The following is an 18,006-nucleotide window of genomic DNA, read 5'->3' as shown; positions in this document are numbered from 1 at the left end:
ATGCAGCCCTTCCATGGGGATCGCCACGTGGTCCCTTGGGACTATGAAGCGGCAGAAGGTGTCACCGACTGTTCATCGTGGTTGGGAGGCTATTTGGTGAAGTAGACGTTTGCCATGGAAATCAGGAGTTTTCGATTTACCCTCTGGGTGTCCGGAAAGGGTCCGGCGATGTCGATGACAATCCTCTCAAAAGGTGAACTAACGTTATACTGGTGCATCAGGCCCCGGCTCCGGGTTTGAGAGCCTCAACTTGCTACACAGATGTCGCATAATTAACACCACCGATCCCCGCGTGTCTCCAGAATTACGACTATGCCGCAGTTTTTGTTGACAGTTGTTTTGAAGAACTTCTCTGGAGTTATCCAAGCACTTGTTTTACTTTCGGGGTAGGACTGTCTGGGCTGTCTTGGACTTTCTGTCGGTTGACTCTTAGTGGCTCTCGGGCTTGCTGTCTCAACTATAAGGGAAAGTCACATGGCCCAGGAACCTTTGCACTGTGGTCAGCAGCATCCTACCACTCGGGACGCTATTCATCCTCCACTTTACATAGACTCTGCCTCACGTAGTTGTCACCCAGTTGCTGCCTTCTCAGGGTAGCACGGTCCTAACTAACTGCGGCGGTCGTGGTCATAAGTCTCATATTCCGCGTTCATAACTGCCATCCACTTTCTGAAATGATTGCAGGCTTCGGGTTGGGGTCTTCTAGAAAGTGCATCTTCAGTGGTATGCACCCGCCCTTAATAATTTTTAGCCCTCCTGGCAGCTGTCTCGTTGAGGTAGACCCAGCGTCATGGCCTTGTTCACTCCTTGATGAGTTTCTGGACTTGATCCCGCTCGGCTATTAGCTGCCTCCAGGGGGCCTTGCAGCCGTCCAGTCACGACAGTCCCTCTCCGAGTAGGTATTACGTTGTCGTTGGCCATCATGCGGATAAATCGTGGTCGTGTTCCAGGACTCCATAATGACAACTTCTTCACCCATTCTTAGCAGATGGTGTTTCAAATCCACTACCGCATCGTAGGCTCGCAGGTCTTGCAAACCAGGGACAAATTCGTCTGGAATCTTAGGGATGAACACCGAGATGCGTAGCGCGCTCCGTCCGAGAGGCAGCTGCACCAGCGCCTCATTCAAGCTAGGGTTGATATCTCCTGACCCTGTCTGCAGAACGTACGACCGACTCGGTTTACTGTAGAGCGGGCCGGTGGTGTTGTCCAGTATGGCGATGGTCACGTGGCAGGGCCAGTCCACTATCCTGCCCTTGGTGTGTGTAGGCTGTTGTTCCTCTTGGCTATCATGTTAGGTGTGAAACGAAGGGGTGAGGGTGATGATGCTGGCGCCTTCTTGTTGACCCTTACTCGTTTCTCCAATCCCGGTCAAATTGCTCTCAGGAAGTTTTTCTCAACACGACGTCAACAGTCTCTTCTGAGGTGACCGACTACTTGACATTACCAGCGTATGGGTCGTCCAGTCCTGCGACGGTCGGCTGTTGATCACAAGTTCTCACATGGGAACACCTCTTATCTCTCACAGCTTCGCCGGTGGTCGGGTTGCCGCGTTTGCAGACTTTAGCTTGAGACTTGGTTAAGGGCTTCACTGAGGCACGTCTCACCGCCCATAAGAAGGTGCTGCTTCACGTCCCGGTCCTTCACTTCATCGACGAAGGTATAGGTTGCCTCCCTCTGAATGAAATCCTCGGGTAACCTACCAAGGGCTCGGTGATCTGACTGCTGGACGGCCCTGGCTTTGAGCTGCAACCGGTAACCCGCCGCCAGATTGTGGTCTCCGAAGCGGCCGTTCACTGCTCCGACGATACCCTTGTGTGTCATTCTGGGTTGCACTCTTAGGTTTCAGGTAGCTTGTCCATGGAAAATGGCGAGTAGATGTGTGGCCTCATGGGCTACCCAACAGTTGTGGTCAGCTACTGCCACGAACTGGCCGTGAAATTTTGTCCAGGACGTTGTTCCCGCCTACCTTGCACCTCAATTAAGCTACTACTGCCAACTGCGTTTTCAGTTCCAGACGTGTGGTTTCTAGGTCGCGTCGAGTCGCCTGTTCGTCGCGTTAGGTAGCTTCTTCGGCGAGTCGAGTGGCTTCTGCGTCGAGTCGTGTCGCTCACAACTCATACTGACTTCACGAAGCCTCGGGTGTTGCTGGCGAACCACCACCATGACTGCTTTCATTTGGCCGTGTTGTCTGTTATTGTTCTCTCGAATTCGCTCTGTATGTCACATTTCGCTTTTCAGTATTTTTCGCAGGCTGATATGTTGTGTTGTCAATTTATTTATCTGCCCCACGATTGCCTGTAAAACTGGATCCGGCTTCTGACAATGAGTGTTATGGAGCGGTTGTTTACAGTTTATGACGACCTTGACAATTTATTGTTCACTACTATTCCGTTGAACACCAGTGCACAGTCGTCTTGAACTCTTCCGTCGTTGCCAGCTCGTCGCGCTCTTGTACAATACGACGGCTGAACAACGCTCCTATGAGCAAACGTGACTTGATTCAACTTGCATTATTACGGCGCCATCTACTCACGAACTTTCGCATAGGACTTCAGCCAGTCTCTGTCTCTTCGGCATCCAGGATCATAAGGACGTAGGGCCGGGGCAGTGGTTCTTAAACAGCTGTGCACGCAACAACTAGCAGGTGGACAACATATTCGCTCACTTCACACGGTCCGCGCGACATTGTACGGTTTTCCACATCTTTGCTTGTTCACTTCCTTTCGATATAGCCGTGTGACACAAGGTAAAGCTGGTCATGTACTCGTATATGAGAACAGTATGGACCATTTCCAGGTACCTGTTTATTCTCCGCGCCCACTGATACAAATGTCTTTGCTGTAGTTATTTGCGTCGCATGTATCCCCCATAAGCAGCTATGATAATAAAGCCGTTAAGTGGTGCCTCCATCGGCGTTCCCACGAACCCGTTGCAACTGGCGAGGAGGAGTTGAAATATTACATGAGCTTTTTATAAATAGAGACGTAACCGCTTTTTCAAAACTTTACACGTCTTATAAGAAGTTTGTTTTTAACAACATCCCTTTGTAATTTCAGTAGACATTATATTAGTTATTACTGCTCGTAATATGTGAACACGATTGAAGGCCTATTTCATCTACTTCTTGCTCTTTTTTATGTAAAAAATGTAGCCATTACGATTGGTTCTTCCTTCCGAATGGGTACATACGGATACATTTTTATGTTGCTGTCGAGAACATTAAAGCAGAATTTTGACACTATACTCGAAACTGGAATTGTTGGCCATAAACCAGTAGAATGCGGAAATTCCTTGGTTCGATTCGCTCCCGGTTCACTCGCTATTTTGGCAGTTCTCCGTATTTTTACTCATTGCGAATATCAGTCTATTGAAATAGATCATGATCGCTTAATACTACTTTAATGTATTCCCTTGCCTAAGTCCACGATAAATAATTTAAACAGTGTCATTAAATAGCCTATGTACTGCTTTCTATGGCAGATAGCATGGGGTATCTCCGGTAAGTGTCCGAACCACTGTGTTCTATTTTCCGCCAAGAGTTTTCCGTTTGTCATGACATCCATACCGCCTCTGGGGAATCACCTTCCTGTGCAATTCGTACCGAGCCTTGCAGGGTGGTAAAGCGGTTGGATATGTGAAGCTAATCATTCTCTTCCATTTCGTGTCGAGGTGTGAAATCCGCTGAGCCATTCGTTCGTGTCTTGTATACGCGTTCAAAACGCGGGGCTTAGGAAAAGGGTCGAGTTTATCACCAATTATCGGGTGTCTAAAAGTAGCTGTAAGCCGGGCGACCAGGGGACGACTTCATGCAGGAATATTTTACTTTGTCGTCCGGAAGGGGCAAATCAGTGTGAGCCTCAATTCTAATGACTGACCTCCATTTCATTCTTGAGCTTGGTTCTTAGAGTTTTTCTCCAGAACTCTCATTCCAGGTGCGATGTGTAGGTAAAGGGCAACGCTTTCGTTCTAGTTATTAGATGAGACAGTATAGCGGAGCGACTGAAATTTTTTGGGGCCACCGCCCACTTGGTTCCATAAACGCATCTCCAGTGTCCCCTACCCTACTCTATAAAAAAACTCTTCATAATAACCGTTTGCACTACCCATTAAGGAAGATAATAACAATGAAATAAGATACCGCATAAGTAACTACTTCACTTTTAGTAAATTCTTAATGCGATGGGATGGACTTGATGAAGTGATACCAGTTTCTTAGTGTCTGGTGTGAGGTCACTTTAGTCGTAAATACGAGAACGGCGCCCTCTGGGTTGCTCAGTTCCAGCGTTCCGTGTCGCTCCCTTGACTTTTAGCGCACCCCAAGGTAATCCTACCGCCCTCAGAGGCGGTACAGCCCACTTTGGGAACCACAGATCTAAATGATCAGAGTTCAATTCCCGGTAGGAGCAGCGGCCGGAACTTGAAGCTGACCACTTTCCTCCTAAGATCAAGGTTTCACAAAGCGCAAGGCTTCGTATCCACGTTAACAGTACGCTTTCGGGGTGTGGTAATGAAACGGGCAACTTAACTATACTGCACAGCTATTGATGGATAAAGTAGGTAGTTGGGTTGAAAGACTGTGGTTCAACTTTAATTAAGGGTTAGGGGCATTTTTCCCCCACCACTTCCAAATTGACACTGGAGCCGCACAACCCCCCTGCATAACAGCTCGTTTCTTGCTTGGGTAATAAGGGGCCGATATGTGAAACGACACACGGTCTCGTACCAAGGCCTGGAATGTTCATATGTTTGAGTCTCTCTCCACTGCTGAGCTTCTTCATTGCATAGTAGTTAGATGAGGGAGCAGCTTCACTGTACATTATCAACTGTCATGGTGAGTAGTGGACGGACACATCCGTTAAAATGCTAGAGTCTGCGGCAATGAAAGAAATTCCTGTTTCCGCTGTTCGTCATTCCCTCGCTTGACAGTATGCGCTCGTCACAAACAATGCCCTGTACTGTATTCATGGTATGAAGATAAGCAGCATGGCACCAGCTTGCCCCCTTGACCTCAGAGTAATTGACTTCATTACTGCAGATGTGTGCAGCAGGCGGTTCCACCGGATGTGCCAGCTTGGAAACCGTTCAAGTGGCATGTCAGTTTTTCTTTTTACATTTAGTTTCACAATCTTGATTTTGAGATCCCGTGTTCTGTTCCGCAAGTGGAAGTTGGATTAAATTGTGTGTACATGATATGCGCAAGAGACAATATCTGTTTACTTCTATTGCGAAGAAAGAATTTCACCGCTATTCTCACATGATTACTTGGACTGTTCTCTTTACACTTTTCGTCAAAAATGAGACAATGCACCTCTCAGATTTTCCGTATTGTATGATCACTCCATATTTCGTAGGTTTACCCAACGTGTAGGTGTGAGATTTCAGTACGTTTTTGAAGTCACATCTAAACGGAAGTAAATTTCCTAACTTCAGACCCAGTTTCCGCAAATTGGTGTCGGTAGCCATAGAAAATTTCAGTACGCGTGTTGGTAGCCATAGAACATTTCAGTACGCAGGTGACGGTCTCTTTCCTATTTGTTTCTGTACGGAGGACAGTTGCCACTATCCATGGGTTTTTAAAGGAGGAAAATGTTGAAATGAAATAAATGAGAGAGTAATAATAACTAGCTTGCTCGTCGAAAAAGTAATAATGAAAATATCTAAGAAACTAGATACTACCCAGCATTATTCACCCCACCCCTCTCCCTCTCCCCTCTCACTCTTGAGACGTATACGGCAACCTGGCAGTCGTTTGTGGTCAATAGCAGTTCCTTTTACTGTTGGCTCCTTCTGTTAAGCCAGATACTAGGAAACTGGCACGGGAATCTGAACAGAGACTTGCTGTGCCCATGTAATGTGATATGAATGGCTGATAAAAGAGAAGTTACAGCTTATCATTCTTTTATTTTTGTCATTATTGTTGCTTTGGTTGCTGGTATACATGCTGGTTTCCTTTATTAGCCCTTTAGAAATTCGGATGTGGCTGGTAGGTCCCCGATCTGATGTCATTTAATGGTTTACCATGTAAGCATTCGTAAACCTAAAGTAATTTGCAGACTGAAGAGTACGGTATACTGGGATGTGACGTCAACAGAAGTTCACGCGAAGTTTCAGAGGAACATGCTGTCTCCATGTTTATGGTTGCGTAGTAAGTCGACCAAGCTTGTTCATAGTATCCGCCTTTAGAACCTTAAATCTTGCATCTTCAATCTTACCCAATGTTTTTGGTTATTTTATTTGTTGATGACTTAAAATATAAATCATCGACAAAATTTTAACTTTTGACAGAAGGTATGTTTTGCTGCGGATTCGCCGTCGTCATAAAACATTAACCCTAAGGTTAATACACCCCTGTACTAGAGTTGACCTATTTTACAGTTCCTACCTGAGCTCTGAGGGGTGCACGCGGTAGCTTAGTTGGTTGAGGCACTATGTTACAAGCTGGAAAGTCGCGGGTTCAAATCCCGATGAGGTAATTGGATTTTTTTTAATTGACCTAATCTTTTCGGCCACATTATGGCCCAGGGGTCGACTCAGTCTCTAACAGAAATGAGTACCAGGAATTAATTAAATAATTTTCCTGGGGAGTAAAGCGCGGCAGGCGCGTAAGGCTGACAACCTTACCGCCATCTTTGAGCCGATTGTCTAGATAATATGGGAACCTCAACATCTCACAACCCTATGGGCCTTCACGGCCTGTTACAGGGATAGCTTTACTTTTTTACCTGAGCTCTGATATCAAAGTCCTGTAGGTGTGAAGGTGATTTGTGTAAACCAATGACCACTAACCGCTTGCCTGCAGGCGCCCTGCTTGCCTCGAAGGGTTTTTGGTTTACCCACGAGAATTTTATTGGTAACAGTTTCTTAATGTTAGCTGATGATGGCGAAGCACGTGGTGATAAACCGAATATCTCACCACTGGTACAGTTATAATTACTTAGATTGCATTCAGGGTCAGCAATAACTGCGGGATTCGGGATTAGTAATGACAGGTGACTTTTTATGAGGACACGAGACATCGCTGTTAAGTGATAAGCATACTTGTTTCGTATTATGAATAGCCCGGGTATAGAATGTTCAGAGTATTTGTTGCTTTTTTTTTTCCCCCGGACAGATACTAGGATTGTACTTTACCTCAGATGAGGCCAGGACCGTTTCTTTCCATATAATTTTTCACAAGTCAGTCTCGCTTTCGACACCGTTGGAAGCGTCGTTAAATAGGGATAAACGAAAAAAAAAAACTCAATGGCCTGTAGTCCGTAAGCGAACTATACCGACGGAGCGACCACCGCTTGTCCGCGAAGTTAGTGCTCACTTTTGCGGAGAGAGGGTGTCACGAGGTCAGCGCAACATATCCCGACGGCCGTTAATTTCGGTTGTCTAGACCTGAGCCGCAATTTCCTTGAAATAGCTCCTCAGTTATCCTCATGAGGCTGAGTGGACTCCGTTCCAGACCCACTGCTTCTCAGGAAATCTAGTAGGGCCGGGAATCGAACCCGGGACCCCAGGATCTGTAGCCAGGAACTCTGACCACTAGACCACAATTAAAATCTTATTGTTTCTTAGGTATGTTTTGTAATATAGACAGTGCTGTAACAGCACTTTGAAAATATCAGTTGTAGATTAGTAAAACCATTCAATTCGTATCNCTGAAGATGGGGGCGATACGTTCCTCCGAAATGTCGGTTAACACAACATATACACGGTGCCAAATCCCAGAAGACTGCTTTCTTCGTATCTTTCTGTTCGTTGATTCATGAGATCCCTCCAGTAAATAAAAGTGTCTTCTAGTTTTCCGTCACCTCAGAACGGTTAATAATGATTCGTGGTGTAGACGATGCATGATATGCTGTTACTCAGATTCTGTGTTTCGACACCGTGTTTTGAGAGCCGGTTTGTCGACGTTTCGAAAATCCTGGCGTAGTCCACGAGGCTAAGGGATGGCGCGCAGCACGATGTCGACACCAAAGAATGTAAACGAATACATTTTATCGAAGGGCACGAAATGGTGCATCCCTGGAAACAAAAGCAAAGAACTGATCCAGCTATCCAGCCACGTATTCCGTATGTATACGCGAGCTAAGTGAACATAATTATTTCATCTTCAAGAATTCGCGCTTACGCAGCAACTAAGAGGAGCGTTTATTCATCACACCCACTTAAAGCAGAACAGCCTGTACAAACGCAAACGTAATTCATCGTTGGTAGAGAGGAAATACAACATGAAATTATTCAGTAGAGGAGGAGTGTAGAGCAAGCTGTTGCACAGGACAGAGGTCGACTGTTTATGTTGCCCGTTTTGTTTTGTTTCTATATTGCAGCTATTGACTGTTGTACCTTAATTTAAGGCAAAATCTTATTTCGCATTGTCTGTGACGTTACAATGGATGGAAACAGAAGAAAAGAATGTAAGAAGGGAAGAAGGAACCAGGGGGAAGAGCCGAAATAATTGTGATGCGTTAATCGTGTTGATATTAAAGTCAGCTGTTTTACCATTATTACAAGATTTAGGATCTATCTCCTAGTAACTGTTGCAGTGAATGTTCTAGGTAGCAACAGGAGATCCAGTATATGTTTTGGAATTCTAGTAAGTTGATAATACGTATACTGAATGATGTGTGGGGTATCTTTGAAGATACCGGATATTAGAGTTGAGCAATAATCTTAACATCGCGATCTGTGGCAGCAACTGACGTGGTTTAACTGACACCAGATGTTTAGACTGTGATTCATAGAGGAAAGGCCGCGTTTCCTGTGGTTGTATCTCATTTCTTTCCGTGAACAAGAGTGATACGATTCATCATCGCTCGTCTTACAAGTCGCCTCAGTCATTTACGCTGTTATTAGAGCGACCGTTTCGGTGGAGTGTAGGATGCAATCTGTGCTCCATATTAGTTTGTTTTATGTTGTCCTTGAAAGGTAACCATTGTTGTCGTGTCTGTGTCGTTTCAGCGGTCACTTCAAAGACAAAATGGACGAAATAGCATGTGCGTTTGGTATATAATTTTTATATTAAAATATACTGTCGTTTCTGTATACGGAAATGGGCGGATAGTGGACAGGAACACTTCGACAGGATGCTTGTGGCATGCTGTGTGTTTGTTGAGAGATAAGAACTAGCACTATAACAGAATGCAAAGCGCTCAGCCCAGGTTGACGATAAGTAACGTCGCGTTCAGGGAACACCTGCGAGAGCATCACTGCATGTGGTTACCTGTTTATCTGCCCGCCCATAACGAACCTGTCCCTATAGACGTTGCTGTGTGGTTGTTTGAATTGCGACATTACAGCGATTCTAATGAGGTGCCGTGTAATTCGAGTGTGAATTTAGACTATGACAGTGTAGCTGACAGCAGTTGTGAGTTACATACAGAGGAATCTCAGAAACTCAACCTTAAAAAAAGTGACGAAATAAAACAGAACTGTCATTCTGAGGTGAAGGAGCATCCTAGTAATGCAGAAAACTCTACTCCAAAGGAAGACATTCCAGGGTTGCTGATTTATGAGGAAGCTTATGTTAAGATTCACAGCAAGGAGGAAGCCCAAATTCGCCATTGTGACATACAGGAATATTCTGAAAATTCTTCCCTAGGTGAAGATATTCCAGGCTTGGTGATTCAGAAGAAAGAAGTTTCTGTTGAGAGTCCTGGCAAGACTGAAGAAAGCTTGATTTGCCATTGGTGCCCTGAAAATTCTGCCACAAGAGAAGATATTCCAGGGTTGCTGATTCAGAAGGAAGAAGTTTGTGCTGAGAATCTCAGGAAAGGCGAAGATATCCTGAACTGCCATTGTGAATGTTCTGAAAATTCAACTTCCAGAGAAGACATTACAGGGTTACAGCAGACACAAGGGGATAGTATTCAGAGTCACAAATGTGATCGTGCCGGTGCTGGCAGTGATGGTGATGATGTATCATTCAAGATTTGCAGTGGTATTGTACTGGGAAATGGAATAGTGCACACTGATGAAGATAACCAGGAAGTATATCAGCATGAAGTAGGTGAATCGCCCAGCTGTAATCATGCGCTGAAATATAACAGCATCCTGTGGGAGGCAAATCCCCTCTATTGTGGAGTAGGCCTAGAAGGGAATGGGAGAGTGATCAGGAAGTTGTGTCATAACGCTTTGGAACACCCAGGCAGCAGTATACATGTAGATTCTGTAGAGGAATCTGGATGGGGTTCCTGCGAAACAAGTGAACCTGTTGTTACAAGTTTCATTGAGTGTGGAGTAGACTGTATATTGAAAACTTGTTGTTCAGTATGTGGGTGTGGAACATTCAGTAGCGAGTTCCCCTTGAATGTATGCAGCAATTGTTGTTCATTGGGAGAAGAAACATGTCAGTGTAGGACAGATCGCAATGCAGACACACATCTGATAGACAGCTGCGTTGGTGAAACAGCTTTCAGTGTTACAGACATAAAGAAAGTAAATGCTGAGATTTATGGATGGGATGTAACACAGAATGTGTCTGGTATTCATGATGACCTTCTTACAGGCATCAGTAACACTGGCAGTGACTGTGATAAAGCAGTCAACTGCCATCCCACGTCAGAGTATTTTGGTGATGGTGATGAAGAGTTAGCGCCTTGTGGTGAAAAGTATGAGGAAGTGCTCCATCATTTGGAACTGACCATCCAGAACCTGCTGGTTGCCACAGGTGACATATCAGGTGATCATGAAATGGAACCTGATGCTGACTTCTTGAAGCTATGTCAAGAAGCACAGGATTTGGCGGAAGAGACTTCTCAGCAGTGTTCAGCCCAGATAAATTCCAAAAGAAATAAGGCCCGAAGCATTACTTTGAGTTCTGATCTGTCGGATGAAGTGTTCATTAATTCTCCATCTTCTGATAATGTGACGCATGCATTACTACAAGAAGTGCACAGGCGTTATACTTCAGACATTAATTCTATATTTGATGATGGCACAAAACCACCTGTGCCCCCAGCCCGGATGAAGAGGAACAAGGAAAGATCAAAAACATTACATGTTACTGAACAAAAAGTTGTAGATGAAACTAAAGTTTCTGATACTGCATCTGACAACTGTCTGGAGAGTCCAAATCATTCAAATGATACAGAATTGTCAGTGGAGAAAGGTAATAATGAAAATAGTTTGCTGGATTGTCAGGAGCTATTAATAATGAAACGCGTTACAGAAAGTACCAAAGAGAAGAGGAATGTCAGGGTGGCTTCTCATTATGAAGACAGAAATTTGTACAGTCATGCGTGCCATGCACATCAGTGTGTTCCGGATTGTGACTCTACAGATGTAGCTGTTGTGTCTGGCGGTTCTCATCCACCATTGGATGGCAAAAATTCTGAGTCCTTTGTACCAGATGACGTAGTAATTAGAAAACCTGACGAGTGTGGTGAATATCTGAACATTGTTTTGACGCGAACTCGACCCATTTCCTCAACAGAATTTCCACCCTCAGAGCAACAAATTGACAGTGTTTCATCTGCCTGTGAGGACAGACTGCCAAGTGAGTCAGTTTCAGCGGAAACCATGTGTGATAAAAGTGGTATTTTGTTGCAAACCCGCAAAGGCAGCACGTCTAGTGATATTGCTGCATGGAAACAGGAACTCCAGAATTCTGGCCTCTTTTATTTGGATGATGAGTGGGATGCAGATTGTATGTTGCAGCCAGACAAGGTAGGCTACATACTCACTTTTGTTGACTGAGCTAGGTGTAACCCTTTTCCTGCTATTGAAATGATTGTTCTATTTAGATTCTGCAAGTCCTACAGATATCTGACTTGGCAAATGCTTAGAAGCTGGCTTATGTTGCATGATTTATACTCTCTTTACTGCGTCAATTGCATTAAAGTAAATGTTCTCTATAGTAGCGTACCAGAAGTAAAGGTGACATCCTTAGGCTGCACCATAGCTCAAGCGGTTAGTCGCTGGCTTCCCAGCACGGCGGCCTGGGTTCGATCCCGGGTCTGGTCTAGTGAGATTTGTGGTGGACAAAGTGGTGCTGGGGCAGGTTTTCTCTGAGTACTTTGGTTTCCCTTGCGAATCTTCATTCCACCAAATTCTCCATCATCATAATCACCCGGGGCAGGTAAAATAGGCCCATCAGTGGCCGCCGTGCTGAGTGGACCCAGCTGGACTCCACCCCCCACTAAGTGAATTAAAAAAAAAGTGACATCCAGAAAATCGCAGATGATCACAGTGTGCAGGCCCATATGGCCTACTCCGTTAATTCATTCATTCATTCATTCATTCAAAGGTAAAGGTGCCTGAGTACCATGTCATAAAGGTGGAAAGGAGGAAGGGCAGTTCACACTTTCTTAACTTCAGTACTAGATGGAGGCAAGCATGAATAATGTGGGGGGGGGGACAAGCAAGGCTTCTCTCTATTTTAAGTGTTTAAAAAAATTAACATTTGAAAAAGAAAGAAACATACCAAATGTTAAAACCAGGAACTCAAATAATTTAAGAAAGTATTCTCTCCTGAATAAAAAAGCATCTTAACAACTTATCACCAAAATTAGCCTTAATTTTCTTGACTGACTTGTAAGTATCTGGATGATGTAATCATGTCTGGAAGCCAATTTTCTTGGTGCTTCCTTGGAATAAGTCCTGGCAGTGCCAGTGGATGTGAGTTGTCATCTTCATGCTCTCACTCACTCACTCACTCATGTAGCTGAGCCCTTCTTGGGAAGCTGCCAAATGTGCAGCTACTCACGAAGTTTCCAGCATTTTATGGAACCTGAAGGTTTATTACCGTGTTCACAAAAGCCCTCCACTGGTTCCTATCCTGATCCAGATCAGTCCAATCCATTCCCTCCCATCCTGTCTCTCTAAGATCCATTTTAATATTTTCTACCCACATATGTCTTGGTCTTCCTAGTGGTCTCCTTCTTTCTGGCCAATATCTTGTATGCATTCCTTTTATCCTCCATTCGTGCTACATGCCCAACCAACCTCATCCTCCTTGACCTGATCATTCTAATTATACTTGGAGAAGAGTACAAGTTATGAAGCTCCTCATTATGCAGTTTTCTCCAACCTCCTGTCACTTCATCTCTATTTGGTCCAAATATTCTCCTCAGCACCCTGTTTTTAAGCATGCTCAGTCTCTGTTCCTCTTTTAAAGTCAGAGATGAGGTTTCACACCCATACAGAACCACAGACAAAATTACAGTATTGTATACTCACCAGTTTAACACTTTGCATATGAGCCCCTGGTACTCACTGGATTCCAGAACTGGTAAGGAAGTGTTAGTGAAGAGAAGAACACTGTCCGTCACTGGAATTGAATCCCATCAATCTCATAGCCACCTGCTGACTGGGCTCTCCAGCTCAGCCCTAAGGTGTCTGGGTTGCTTTTAAGGGACATAATACCCAGGTCAGGACCAGATGTGATAATCCTTATGTATTCTGTTTTTTGGTAGGGTTTCAGCACACAACTGGATGTGCACATGTCTACATTCTGTTTTAGTTATAGATAGTGCATAGCCCAAATATAGTAGTTACTATAGGATTCTGACGATGGTGTATAACACACTGATATGTTGGGATTTTGGACTTTATCCATCGTCCTGGTTTTTAAGATAACAAATAAAAACACGACGTTTCGGAAACTGGATCTGTTTCCGTCCTCAGGTGAAGGACCAGGTCCAGTGATTGAGGCTAGCTCTTTCTAAGGGACCCAACTGAATAGGTGTTTTCCTTCACCTGAGGACGGAAACAGATCCAGTTTCCGAAACGTCGTGTTTTTATTTGTTATCTTAAAAACCAGGACGATGGATAAAGTCCAAAATCCCAACATATCAGTGCCCAAATATAGTATTTCACAGATCTGAGAAACAACCTTTGAGAATTCATTGCGAGTCTTATCATTTGGTATATAAGTTTTTCTACTATTTAATTGCAATTTTTCTCCCATATTCCTTTTCACTCATCCATGTTATTGACTGTTATGTCTAGGACGACTTTTAGCACCATTTCTAATGAGTAGCATGTACAAATTGTCAGTCATTTATAGTATGCTATCAGTACACGGAACAGACATGATGCACTGAAACAAAGGACTGCTTGCTCGTTCATGACCTTCTGCTTAATTTATATTCGTGCTTCACATTAATGGTTGAGTTTATTGCTATGATAACCTTAAATTGTGTAATGAATGTTGAGAAAACCTTTATATAGACACACACAAACAAACAAACACATGCACACAAAAGGATTTGGTTAAGTTGAACAAAATTTCAAGTGCTTAAAGTGCTGTATTTATCACACTTCCAGGGCATCAGTCTGCTGTCCTTTCAGTTTCAAGGCTCTGTCAACTTGATGATTATAACTTCTGTCCCCCCACGTTTTCCATACCCATACTGGCCCATGAGTGGTTCAAACATAGTCACTCTTCTTCTGTCTCCTGTTTGTTGACGTTGGTTCCTTAATAGAGGCAGGTTACGTCCAAGATTCCTTTTACTTCTATATATAATCCGACTTTATTGCAAGTCATGTACTTTACATGCTGCGTGCTTCATGCTGGCTATTTTGCTTGGCTTACTTTTCAACCCTGAGGTTGGAGGTGACAAGTTCCTCCAAAATGTTGTTGACTTTCAGCGAACTATGTGGCATTATATCTCAGAAGATAGAACTCCTCAGTGTATTTTATTGTTAATCTGTTGTTTAACTTTGGTCATGAAATTAGTGACTGATCAGATATTACACGTATTTTGGGATATTTCATTTAATGCTGTTTTATTCTTAATTGTGCCAAATTTCACTCTAATTAAAATAGCTTCATATTCTTCAGGCAGTGTTACGGAGAGCCCTTACTATTTTATTTCCTCTTTTTTATTCTGTCCGTTCAGAATGGTGTTAAAACATTTCTTTCTTATTTTCAGGTTATTATGAGTTATTTCTTTTTACTAGGGGCGTTAAAAATGATTGACACTTCACAGTAACCATTTATTGGAACAAAATACATACAGATTATATTAGAGGTAATCCCCACCAATGTCTGTGCACCTTTGCCATTGTTCTGGCAGTTTCCTTATTTGTGCAGCATACCATTCTTTGGGGGTATCCCGGCGACACTGCTGGAAAACTGCCTGAAGCTCATCATTGGAGGTGAACGTCTTACCCTGCATGACATCTTTCATTGCATCGAAGAGAGTGTAGTTGCTAGGGGCAAGATCAAGCGAATATGGCGGATGAGGCAGCACAGTGTACCCTAGAGTACCCAGGATGGTAAAGGTCTGCTGACTGCCATGTGGTCATGCATTGTCATGTTGGAGAAGAACTCCACACCCCCATTTTCCGTGGCAGAATTGCTGAATGTGTCGGCGGAGTTGGCACAGTGAATTGCAATACCAATCAGTGTCAATGATCATTTTGGGGGGCAGCCAATCCAACAGAAGGATCCCCTCCTGATCCCAATACACAGCCACCATTTGCTTCCGGACGAATAGTGCCTGTCGTGACTTCTTGGGAGAAGGGCTCCCAGCGCGCTTCCACTCCATGGACTGGCGTTTCTTTTCTGGAGTCTCATGCCAGAACCATTGACTTGTCAGCAGTGACTAGATGCTCAAAGAACTCTGCTGGATCCGTACTATGCAGCTGTAGCAACTGTTGGCATGTCTCCACACGCTTCTGCTTCTGCTTTTGCTTCTGTGCAATGGTGAGAGAACAGGCACCCATAGAGCACAGACCTTTTTCATCTTCAAGTCCTGATGGATGATGGTGTGCAATGTTCCGCATGTCAAACCTGTTGCATTCTCTAGTTCTCTAGTATCAAGTCAAACACATGCTGGGTACTGTCTTGTGTGCATAATGTTGCTGGACACCCACTGCTTTTGCCTTTTTTGGCACAGTCCTTGCCGTCTTTGAACTCTGCTATCCAGCGAAACACGGTTCTGTGACCTGGTGCTGCTTCCCCACATACGGCTGCTAACCTCGTGTGAATGTGTGAAGCAGCCACTCCTTCCCTCCAGAGAAACCACACAGTCCACTGTTGCCCGTGATTGTCTGTTTCCATGTCTGAGCGTTGTCCACGACTGCACCTGCACACCGCCATGAATGACACAATACTGTTCGACCTGTGCACGGTAGCAGCGTCATCTCGTGGCCATAGGCGCCACTATAGTATGTCTTCCCACATACATCGGCTCGCATTTGACACTGCTACTTTTCCGGAGTTATGGAGGGAGTGTCAATCATTTTTGAACAACCTAAATAATTTAGTGTTCAATATATTATTTTTTAAATTCGTATTTTGAATCCAAAAGAGAGAAATATGACAGTTATATACATTATATTTACTGAGTTCTTTTTTCTGGATTATCATTTGTTCCAGTGGTTTTCATCAAATGACTCAGAAGGACGGGTATACTTTTTTGAAGAAAACAGCAATGTGTCTTCCTGGACTTTACCAGACTTCGGTAATGCTGGATGTGATGTAAGTACACGTCAAGGATTTAGTATACCTTTAAGGATAGATATTTGTGATCTGTTCTTATGCGTTCCTTACATTAGTGCAACTGAACTAAGGTGCGTTAAAGAATGCTAATGGGAAGTTGTGTCTTTCTGTGTACATATTTCATTTTCAGAACTATTTAAAAGGTATTAAAAAAGAAGGTATTGAGGGTTTATGCCAAAAGCTTTCAGGAGTGTTAAATTTACAGAGGATTCTTTGTCTAAAACTACATCTTAGATTTATATGCAAGTAAAGCACGATTTAGGATATGTTGGTGTTAACTAGAATGTATTTATTCTGTTTAAGAATCCTACACATCCTCTTCATCCAAACCTAAGTGAATCGGGAGAAGAGGCAAAGAAAGAAGCAAAAGATGACCAGTATGTGGGTACAGATGTTCAATTACGTTCAGGTCAGCAAGAGTGTCAGCCTGAAAGCAGGGTTCAGCATCGCATGGTCAAAGCTCATTCCATGGTGTTGGCAGATGCTAGGTGAGTTCATGAAAGGGTTTGCATGACTGGCCCAGAAGTCAAGTAACCTAAGGTATTTTCTCATATTAATAGGAATGTTTAGATTAAAATGTGCCGGTCAGTATGTTGTCAGTATGTACCTTTGTGAGTTGAACATTGAACATGGAGGATCTCATTTCAAAATTTTTTTTTTTTAATTTAATAAGTAATTTGTTTTGCGTTCAGTGGAGCTTAGAAAAGCAAACAAAAGAACCTCAGTTTTTTTTTTCAAAAGTAAATGGCATTTGTAATTTTTTGTCAAAACTATGACATAACGTACTGTTATGACTTACTGTGTGTCTCTAATCTTTATGAAATGTAGTAAACCACAGTTTGCTAGGATAAACAGTTCTCGAGGAATAAGAGTAACCTCTATTTTTTGGGATTTTCAGAATATTAAGGGGAGACTTAAACTGAACAATTTTGTATTCTCAAGTGTCTAGCACCTACATAAGTATGTCCTTTACTATCATACCAACTGTGGTCAAAATTTGTGCAGTGGTGTGGAAATGTATACAGAACAAACAGGCATTCTTCTTTACTTATTAGAAACTGTGAATTTTTAAAAATTCACAACAAGGCTAGGATTTACACTTCGTTGTATAGATGTAGATTGTTATCTTCTTGAGTTAGTTGTGTGCCAAGTAACAAACATCAAAATATGACCAGTGGTTGAGAAGTGAATTAATGTCATTAAACACAGTAACTGAACAAATATCACAGCATACAACAAGCCATAAGATAGCCAGCCACATGCAACGTGGTGGTTTTTTAGCTAGTTAGTGCACAACATGACAATCTCTTGAACTGTTGTTCAATGACATTTACCATGATATTAACCAGCAGTCACATGCTTGCTACTCTCCAAGCCATCTTTGTCAGATGTTACATATTTTCTTACATCAAAGAAATCACAAGTGTAATATTTGATAGAAAGTTATGAGTGGCAGGATGTTTTTATTAATATTTTTTGTAATCTTTGCATAAAGATACACTGTAACCTTCCATCTTTAAACCATTATAATTAGTCTTGTATTTTTATGGTATTTTTAAACTGTC

At 43.2% G+C, this 18,006-nt stretch overlaps 1 protein-coding gene across 5 annotated transcripts in view; it reads left to right on the top strand.

Annotated features, from left to right (window-relative positions):
- The window catches only part of LOC111861522 (rho GTPase-activating protein 12), a 61,613-nt gene that overhangs the window by 21,215 nt on the left and 22,392 nt on the right, over positions 1-18,006 (top strand). For 2 of the 5 annotated variants that reach the window (XM_023846206.2, XM_023846197.2), the window contains 2 exons: positions 16,319-16,420; positions 16,745-16,929. In XM_023846206.2, the coding sequence (XP_023701974.1) occupies positions 16,319-16,420; positions 16,745-16,929 (287 nt within the window). Of the gene's footprint in view, positions 1-9,006; positions 11,659-16,318; positions 16,421-16,744; positions 16,930-18,006 lie in introns of those variants that run through there. The other 3 variants (XM_023846193.2, XM_023846176.2, XM_023846185.2) reach the window with 3 other exon arrangements.

Source organism: Cryptotermes secundus, unplaced genomic scaffold, assembly GCF_002891405.2.
Source record: "Cryptotermes secundus unplaced genomic scaffold, Csec_1.0 scaffold126, whole genome shotgun sequence".
Classification (NCBI taxonomy): Eukaryota; Metazoa; Arthropoda; class Insecta; order Blattodea; family Kalotermitidae; genus Cryptotermes; species Cryptotermes secundus.
The sequence above is the reverse complement of the archived record's forward strand: the minus strand, read 5'-3'. Positions and strand labels throughout refer to the sequence as shown.